Genomic DNA, 10,041 nt, shown 5'->3' with positions numbered 1-10,041 from the left:
ACACCCGGCTTAAGAAGAATGATATAGTCTAGCAGAAGCTTCATGCTCTGTTGACGGCCATATTTCATTTAACAAGTTTTTGGGGGGGAAATAAAAAATGGGCCACAGGCCGCCATAGTTTGGACACCCCTGGTCAAGAGGAAGACAGTTATTGGGTCTAATGAGACTATTTTTGCCATCACACAAGACACCAAGCACTACACATCAATGCTAACACTATAACGCATGGTGGTTGCAGCATCATGCTGTTGGGGTGTTTCTAAGCAGCTGGCCCTAATTATAAAATAAGTAAAAGCCATATTATATTGACCGTGATTGATTTATAAAATTAATAAAAGGGTAAAACATTCAAGGGGGGCTTTTTACTGGCACTGTAATATGGGAAGTTACTGTTTTTGCTGGTCTCATTTGCTTTCCAGCTCAGAAGAAGGCATCTGTATTTATTTCAATCTATTTCATAACCTTTTAAAAAATCCTCACAGGAGTTTCAAGATATTGTTAAATACTTGAGTTTATTTTATTTTAGCAATTTAGACTGCTCTTATATTTTTAAAGGTAATAAGCACAGTAACTGAACACAGTCAGACTACTTAACTGTTGTTAATTAAAACTCAGTATACAGAAACATTAATTTAAACTACGGCTCCACGTCTCTGCAATGTATCACAGACACACTTTTTAAAATATTCTTTTTGACCCTATTGGTTGAATGTTTTTGTCGTATCCTGCCACCTTCCATTGATGATCATTACACAACATCATTATGTCACCTTCTATCCCTCTCATGCCTTCTCTCCTGTATTTTTAAACCTTCAGTCTTGGCCTTGGGGCTTCCAGACAGTTTCCTGGCATTGTAAGAAATTTAACAGTCCAGGGATTTCAGGCACATGTTTTTGTTTAGCGACCACATAGTTGCATGTGAAGAGCTTGTTTTTATGTGCTGGATGGAACTATTTTGCGAGTCAAAGACAATAGTACAGGTTTTTCTATGTTCTCGAACATTTCACTCTAGCCTTGATGCTGTTTATTTTGTGGTGAACTGACAAAGAGAGGCACCAGGCCGTTAAACACCCACTGTCTCTTTGATTCTCGCCAAGATTTTCCTTCATTTGTTTGGCTATTGTTGGTAGTTCTCTGAAGTCCAAAATGAACCATCTCTACCTCAGTGTCATGTTTCTAAACTAGAGCCCACATGTTTGTATGACTGGAGTCAGCTCCTAAGGAGGAAATATTATCCTAACCAATACAAAAGCAACCAAACAAGTGGTCTAATATTGGTGTGGTTTGTTCAGATGGGACTACAGAGCGCAGCTTTGGCTGAAACACAAATCTTTTATCTCCCACTCGAACCATTTATTTACTGATGGGAAACCCTTGCAGGTATTCTATCTGATACAGTGACTCACTCAAACCCTTCTCAGCTGATCAGACTAATTATTTATAAATGTAACATTCCTCCTTACTAAGACACTTCAGTCCCAACAAAAGCCTCAATGTTTTAGCTGACTGCCAAGAGGCGACTTTCTGCTACAGGACAACTTGATCGCTCCATAAAGAACAGACGAAGGAGAAAGCTGTGGGTTTGGACTGACAGTCTGTGAATAGAGAAAGCTTTCTGTTCTGTCTACTTTCAGAAGAAAACGCTGTTCTTCTTTAGCCAGGCTGTCGCCCACACAGGCCGTCAAAAAACAAGGAGACATTTCAATTTTCCTGTTGGTCCCCTCAGACCTGTGGAGGCTGTCACCTCAGGCTCATGCTTTGTTTAAGAGAACTTCTCAGGCACTTTGACCTCCTGTCGTTATTAACATCTGACTGATAAAGAGGAAAACTAATCAGGTTACATTCCATTTAAATACAGTGTCATCCTGAGTATTTCCTCTTTTTCTCATGAAATGCTGTAGAAGAGGAAGAGCTTAAACACAGTAAAGTGGGACTAACAAAAGGTAAACATACCCCATCAAAAGACATGTGGGCAAAGTTAAACACAGAAAAGACAACGGTAAAATGTACTTAAAGAACTTTTAAGTGTTCAGAGAACTTGTTTCACTGAGGAAGACTTAGTTTAATCATGCACAGCCATCCATAGAGTTTAGGGGAGAGCTTTCTCAGGGCCAGCCGAATATGTGATAACCGTATTTTATTTTTAACCTGAATAATAAACATTCATATCATAGCAACAAAAAATGTTATTTATCAGCCTTATTGAAGATGCAAAACACTTACATTACAACAGAAAGGGAAGCAATAACAATATGGATGGGAACATTGAGACCAGAAAATAAAGTAGAAAAAAACTGCTACAACTTTGTTGGGAAAATAATTAAATAATTGCCAAAATAGGTAGTAAAATGTTAAAAGTGGAAGAAGAAAAAGTGGCAGAACTTGGATTTAAAGTGTAAACAAAAGGTCTGAGAATGGATTGAAAAGTGGCAGAAAAATAGGTTAAGAGGGGAAAATGAGCTAAAAGTTTTAAAAAGAGCAAATAAAAGGGGATAAAACTGACAAAATGAGTTAAGAGTGACAAAAAAAGAGTTACAAGAGGCAGAAAGTGTTGAAATGGGTTAAAAGAGGCAAAACGTGGTCAAAATGTATTAAAAGTGGTAAAAATGGGCTAAAACTGGTCAAAAGTAGCAAAAATGGGAAAACTGGTGAAAAGAAGGGATGAATGATAATGGATTTTTGCCGATATTCAATATGCCGATATTTACATATTCATTTTAGCTGATACTGATATTCAAATATTTTTTACATGACTAAAAATTCAGTCCTTTGAACACAATATAAAGTCTGAGGATTAAAAAAGAAACAAACTAAACCATTTGGAAAGTAATATCAGACATCAGGATGACAGAAAATGTATAAGAAACCTTAAAAACATTGGTGGAAAAATAATAAAATAATTTCCAAATGATGCAAAAATTCTTTTAGCACTTTTAATAAGTGCTAAAAGAAAAAGCGGCAAAACTTGATTTAAAGTGTAAAACTAAAATGGAGGCAAAATGGGCTAAAAGTGGCAAAAAGAGTGTAAAACTGATTTAAAAGTGGCAAAAAATTGGATAAAAGTAGTAAGAGGTGTCAAAAGTGATTCAAAAGTGGCAATAGTAGGCTAAAAGTGGCAAAAGGTTGGCTTACATGGGTAAGTGATGAAAATGGTTAAAAAGGGCAAAAAGTGGTGAAAATTAGGGCTGCAACAAATGATTATTTTTTATGTTGACTAATCTGGTGATTATTTTTACGATTGGTCGACTAATCGTGGCTATTTGGCATACTATTTTGGATCCCCGTTTTACCTTGCCTTCTTATGCATGCACACCTGTGAAAACTTAATGGTTTAGCAAATTGACATAACATGTCGAGTTGCTACATCGTCAAGGTTTGTTTTTCCTCTAACATAAAAGTATTGAACTGATAACTAAAGTAAATTGCACACTAAATAGCGTTACTGAAAAAAACATTACCCTAACAAATATCAAAGATGGTTTTCCAACTGATTAACATACGGCACCAACGTTATAAGTAGGCTACTGGAATTAATCCTCATGCCTGAAACACAAAGGGCTCAGTAACTAAATGCAAAAGATCTAAAAGATATTCATGCAACTTGCAAACTTGCCCACTTGTGGTATTTAAAGACACGGCAGCTACAGTGTGTTTATGTTTTCAGGTGTTCATGCATTGCCGTAGTGCTGCCATGGTATGAGAGTTTGACTTGACACAGTTTGCAGTTGACTTGTTTCACCAGTTTGTTCTCTGTAAAATGTTCCCAAACTTTAGAAGCTCTGGGTTGGCTTTTTGGTGTGTTCTCCGTGCTTCCCGCCATGCTTAACTTCTTCTTCTCAGTTTCTGTGAATAATGTAAACAGTGGGAGCGATACTGCCCCCAAAACAATAATACGACGCGTCGACACTTGAATTCCTGCGTCGACAAATTTTTATAGTCGACACAAACAATTATGTCGACGAATCATTGCAGCCCGAGTGAAAATGAATGAAAAGTGGCAAAACTTGGCAAAAAGAGGTTTGAAGTAAAACGGTGGTTACAGGGGTTATAAGAGGCAAAAAAAAGTGGCAAAAATGGCACCAGCATGGTGCATAAAAGCCAATAAAATACAAAGTGTGTAAAAACAAATATTTTAAAGACACAAAGAGTAGACAATCATAAAGTCAGTAAAGCTCTCCGGTAAAAATATGTTTTTAAAAGTGACTAAAAAGAAAGCACAGAGTCAGCTGATCTGATTTCCTCTGGCAGGTCATTCAAGAGCTTCAGGCTGAATGATAAAAGACCTGAGCATCTTAATGTGTGTGTAGGAGAATAGGGAATTAAAAAGTCAGTGATAAAGCTGCGACAGAGACCCCTAAGTGCTTTAAAACTGATACCAAAACTTACAGGCAGCCAATGTAAAAATGCTTAAACAAGCGTAGTGTGCTGGCCCTTATTTCTGGTTAAAATCCTGGCAGCTGAGTTCTGCACCATCTGAAATCTGTCCAGGGATATTAATGTCTTATTACTTGGTCTGTTAAGATTAATCTCATTCATTGGGATTAATTAATGGCATGCTTTATTGTCCCTTTCAACACACTTTGGTTAGGCCAATGCAGCCTCTCCCTGCAGCCACATTGATGTAAAATAAGTCCACTGCTGCTCCTTAATGTCTCATTTCAGCTTAAAATCCTCACAGACAGCTCAGTGGACAAGTCAAAAGTCATCTGCATCTTGTGTTATCCACCATATTCCTAGCCCCCATGACCTCAAACAGGATAACATTATTATATCTCTGACCTCTACTAGAGAGTACAAAGTGATGACATTACCTCAGATAACCTAGAGAAGCATATTTAGCTTACTTTATTAGCTTTATATTAGTATGAAAAGAGACGATTACCTTTTGTTAAAGGAGTTTGGACATCACCTTCAGATAAATTCCTAGTTTGCGTGGGGTTGCTGAAATTCTTATTTCACCAACTAATCCCTCTTAAAATGTGGGAATTATATTGATAAAACCATCCATGACTCAAGTTGCCATCTGTTCAGATGGGTAAATGTCAAGTTTTGTATTAAGAATTAATGACAAATTAATATTGAAATAATCACATCCCCAATGCACTTAGACAGTGAACGGCATGTTGAAAACACTGTTGTGGGAGACATATTAAACTTTGTCACAATATAAGTACCACGAACATGGCAGGTAGGACTACTGAGCATTAAGGAAAATCTCATTTAAAAGTTTCAGCTCATATTGATTTAACAAAAATGAAGCAGTATTCATCACAGCCAATATTTATTTCAGAACAACCACTGTTGACGCTAAATCACTTTAGTAAGACCTTGAAAGAATTGCATTTTGCTATTATTGTTACTGTATGGGGAGTTCGACCCACATTCATAGCTACATTGCCCCCCCCCCCAGGAATAATGTGGTATCCACCTTATTTACTTGCTAACAGCTGACAATACAAACAATGTGAACTGCTGTACTAGATTACATGTATTTAACGTACAGTGCTTAACAAATTTATTAGACCACCTGTCATATTTGTCTCAGAGACCATCCAGCATCATGAAGTGCTTTAATACAGACTCTTTCATTTTTAGTGAGCTCTCCACATTTTACTATTTTGAACAGGAATGAGGAATTTAAAACTAAATTCACCTTTTTATTTCCAAATTTGAGCTGGCTCACTGGGAAGTCAGAAATTAATCAGGCATAACCTTCAACCACTAAAACTAATTTTTCTCTTCAGGAATGCAAGTAAATAACTATAATTTGACATATTAATCAAGAAATAATAATGTGCTTTACTATTTTTTCAGTTTTTTTGTAAATAAGTAAATTTGAAAATTCATGGATAACAATAATAATTATATTTTAGCATTAAAAATATCATTTTGGTTAAAGAGCTTCTACATAGTGGTATATTAACCATTGCAGAAACCTAAAAAATGATTTTGGTAATTACCAATGCTGTTAATTTAGGGCCGCTGTGGCATAAACCTTACTTTGGGTGGTGGTCTAATAAATTTGTTAAGCATTGTACTTCGGCTTTAGCACCAGAAGTTTCACCCATATTCAGATTTACAGTAGCAGAATAAGGTGGATAAAACATTTATTTTTTGATTTTTCTTTTATTACCGTTTCAGTCCATAACAAGTTCCTTTTTCTGTAGTTAAGTTCATGCTAAAATCTTCTTTATACATATAAAAGATAAATAAAATGAACAAATAATCAAGATAAACTATAGAGTTTTTGAGATTAATCACGATTAAAAATCTTCATCTTTCCATAGTTATTGAATGATGAAAATTAGAGTTTTGTTTTGACAAATTCTGTCATAGTGCAGAGTTGTTTTGGTGGATTCCTCCTTTAACTGTAGCAGCAGACAAAGGAGTAGGAGGAGTTGGATGGGAGTCAGTAGGAGGGGTTACTACAGCTGCTCTCCCTCCCACTCAAAGTACAAAAACTGTCTGTGATACCGGCACAAAGGAGAACTAGAGCTGTCTGAGCATAATGTGTGCTGAGTCAAAGCTCGTGAGGCTGTCAGAGAGAGAAACAAACTGAGGAAACAGACAGAGAAGTAGAAACTGGGTGATTCCGTTTAGGAACAGAGAAGGAAAGGAGCGGGGAGCCCAGAGAACAGACCCTGGGGACAAACACTCACTCTGTGACACACGGGCTGAGAGCACGAGCTCCACTCCAGCCAGCTTCTGTGGAGCGTCTGAGAAGAAGTCTGGTGGTTTGTGGGGAGGACTAATGACAACGTTGCTGGTGTGGGAAAGGGATCTGCCATGCGGGCGTCTCTCAGACGGACCTGAGTGGATATGTCATCACTCCTTCTGTGGACTCAGCACAGGATTTCATGAGTGAAAGGAGACACGTTTGATTAATCTGAGTAAGTAACACTCAGCCTGCAACTTGTTGGGACTCAGCCTGGTCGGAGACAGGGCAGGGGGAGGGGAGGACACTCCAGCCTGGATCTCTGTCCCATGGGAGGGGTCCTTTCAACATGAGGTAACCCTTAAATCACAACATCAAGAAAGAGAGGGAATGATGTGGACCATGTGCTGCAGTGCTCTCTTACACGGACAGCTGTCTTAAAAGAAAGCTTTGTGCTGATGGCCTGATTTACAGAGTGTCTTTCAATGCATCTCTCTCTGATTAACTTTCCATTCATGGCGAATTAACTGTTCCAGGAAGCCCTTTCATTATAAAGATTTTACACAAAAGACCTCCTCACCCCCCTTTCTTTGTCTCTCAGAATGTACAACAACACCATTCTGACTGATGCAGCAAACAACTCCACCTGCATCAAGAATGATGGCTTCAAGTACCCGCTGTACAGTACGGTGTTCAGCATTGTGTTTGTGGTGGGGCTCATCACCAACGTGGTGGCCATCTACATCTTCACATGCTCTCTAAAACTGAGGAATGAAACCACCACTTACATGATGAACCTTGTTCTGTCTGACCTGCTGTTTGTCTTCACGCTCCCTCTGAGGGTTTTCTACTTCATCAACCAGAACTGGCCATTCGGGAGCGTGCTCTGCAAGTTCTCCGTCTCGCTCTTCTACACCAACATGTATGGCAGCATCCTCTTCCTCACCTGCATCAGCGTGGATCGTTTTCTAGCCATCGTGCACCCTTTCCGCTCCAGAGCAATTAGGACCAAAAGGAATGCACGGATAGTTTGTGCCGCAGTCTGGGTGTTGGTGCTCTCGGGGAGTCTGCCCACAGGGTTTTTACTGGAGACCACTTCACAAAGCAACAACAACTCTAACGCCACTTTCTGCTTTGAGAACTTCTCCTCCAAACAGTGGCGGTCTCACCTCTCCAAGGTGGTGATCTTCATAGAAACTGTGGGCTTCATCATCCCGCTTCTGCTCAACGTCTGCTGCTCCATCATGGTGCTGCAGACCCTGCGGCGTCCGCAGACCATCAGCCGGGGAGGGAAGCTGAACAAAGCAAAGATCCTACGCATGATAATCGTGCATCTCTTTATTTTTTGCTTTTGCTTCATCCCTTACAATGTAAACCTTGTTTTCTATTCCCTGGTGCGCACCAAAACTCTAAAAGGATGCTTTGTGGAGTCAGTGGTCCGAACCATATACCCTATAGCTTTGTGCATTGCTGTTTCCAACTGCTGCTTTGACCCCATTATTTACTACTTCACCTCAGAGACCATCCAGAACTCCATCAAGAGGAAGTCTCAGGTCAACCGTTCGTATGACGTCAAGTTCTCCGAGGCCCTGCAGTCAGAAACCAGCTCTAACCTGCAGTGCAGTCTGAGGAATCTCAAAGCTAAAGTCTTCCACAGTGAGTCCTCAGTGTGACACTGTTATTGCTACGCTTGACATGAAAGATGCCGAAATCCTTCCGTGGAAAACAAACCTCTCTGAGACAATGGGAATGGATTTTCTGGAGTGCTCCGTGGAGCACCTGCCAAAGAAGTATTATCCTCATCTCAGGGCTGAATGTTAGAGCCTGTCGATGACGGCCCCACTCTGCAGTATTAATGCAACATGACCCTTTGTTCACATCTGTGGATCTGTTCTTACTACTTACTAATTTCCCTTTCCTGTGGAATATACTGTAATTGTGTTAAGCACAATTATTCTGCCAGTGACCTGGAAGGGAATGTGATCACTGAACAGCAGGACGTCTGTGATATATTCAATGCTACATGTGCCTGTATCTGTACATTTCTGTGGTAAGTTGTGGTGCTAACTTTAGAGTAGTATCTATTAAATTAACGTTATATCAAGCTTTAGACTGTACAGGGCTCTGCTGTTTTTTTAAATTGTGACTCCTTGTCTTCACAGACCATTAAATGCACTGACACAGACTTTAACTTACTGCACTCATGCTACAGTAATGAATAAAAGTCATGTACTGTCTAAAACAACAACGCACCATGAACCTTTGTCTATTTAATCTCCTCACTCTGGAATTAGGGCTGGGAAAATTGAGTTTTTAGATATACTGACATATTTTCAGATGTCATCATGGCTAAGGCAGGAATGTTTATGTATATGCAGTGCTGTGCAAAAGACTTTGGCCAACATAGATTTGTTGTTTTAGCACCTGTTTTCATAATTCTTTATGCCAATTTCCTAGATGCAACCATGTTGTTTGTAGCCATGATCCCCACTGCTAGTGTTGTGAGATAAACAGCTAATGAAATGCTCACAGGCATAGAGTGACATCCACTGAGTTCAAACAGGAATATTATAGTTAGTTCAGGATCATATGGACTGAGAAGAAATAAAAGATTGCCAAAATTTAAACATGAACTCTGTGAAGTGATGATATGATCAAGAAGCCTAATGTGACGTACCAAAGAGGAAAACTTGGGACAGTCTCCCTAAGAGAGCTCAAGATGTGCCAAATCAAAAGGGAAGTCTCACTCAGTGCCGATTTTAGCCAGAGAACTTTAACAACATTGTGTTTCAGTTTAAATTAAGTGTACGTACAGTATGTATCTTATAAAAGAGGTAACTGAGTAATTGAAATGTATTAACTCTGCTAAAACCAAAAATCTAGTGATGGTTCAAGACTTTTGCACAGTACTGTAAATATCTTAAGAAAAATCTAATGATTTTTAAACCTTTTTGAATCTCCAGCAACAGAAATAGAGGTGCTTGACGCCCAATATTGTGCTTTTTATTGTTTTTGTTCACAAAAGTTGCAGCCTGCACAAATACACTGCCAACATTTGGAAAAGTGGGTGGAAGAAAAGGCCGCCCATAAATGGGAGAAAGGCTAAAGCTTTGACAGGGGTCTGACTGCAGACTTTGCATCTCTGACAGCCACACTCATGGGCCCTTCATCTAAAACAGCAAATATCTCAGAACAGAAGTGCCGTAAACATCATACTACCAGTTTTACTTTTTTTTTAATTCAACTTTATTCATAAACAAATGCTAGTAGCTACATTCATGAAATAACCACACTGCAAATGTTACAGACTAAGTGACAGGATTTATTTATGTAGAGACCCATTTAGAAGTAGAGACATGGCTGGTGGCTTGATATACTTTCTTTAG

At 39.0% G+C, this 10,041-nt stretch overlaps 1 protein-coding gene across 1 annotated transcript; it reads left to right on the top strand.

Annotated features, from left to right (window-relative positions):
* Window positions 1-6,495: 6,495 nt before the first annotated feature.
* On the top strand, window positions 6,496-8,765 carry lpar6a (lysophosphatidic acid receptor 6a). The gene is made up of 2 exons (XM_041813575.1): window positions 6,496-6,890; window positions 7,257-8,765. Exon 2 carries the CDS (start codon window positions 7,258-7,260, stop codon window positions 8,326-8,328), a length of 1,071 nt encoding a protein of 356 aa, XP_041669509.1. The 5' UTR covers window positions 6,496-6,890; window position 7,257; the 3' UTR covers window positions 8,329-8,765.
* Window positions 8,766-10,041: the final 1,276 nt, after the last annotated feature.

This window comes from Cheilinus undulatus, linkage group 2 (assembly GCF_018320785.1).
Source record: "Cheilinus undulatus linkage group 2, ASM1832078v1, whole genome shotgun sequence".
Lineage (NCBI taxonomy): Eukaryota > Metazoa > Chordata > Actinopteri > Labriformes > Labridae > Cheilinus > Cheilinus undulatus.
Note: the sequence above shows the minus strand (reverse complement) of the source record. Positions and strands in the feature narration are given on the sequence as shown.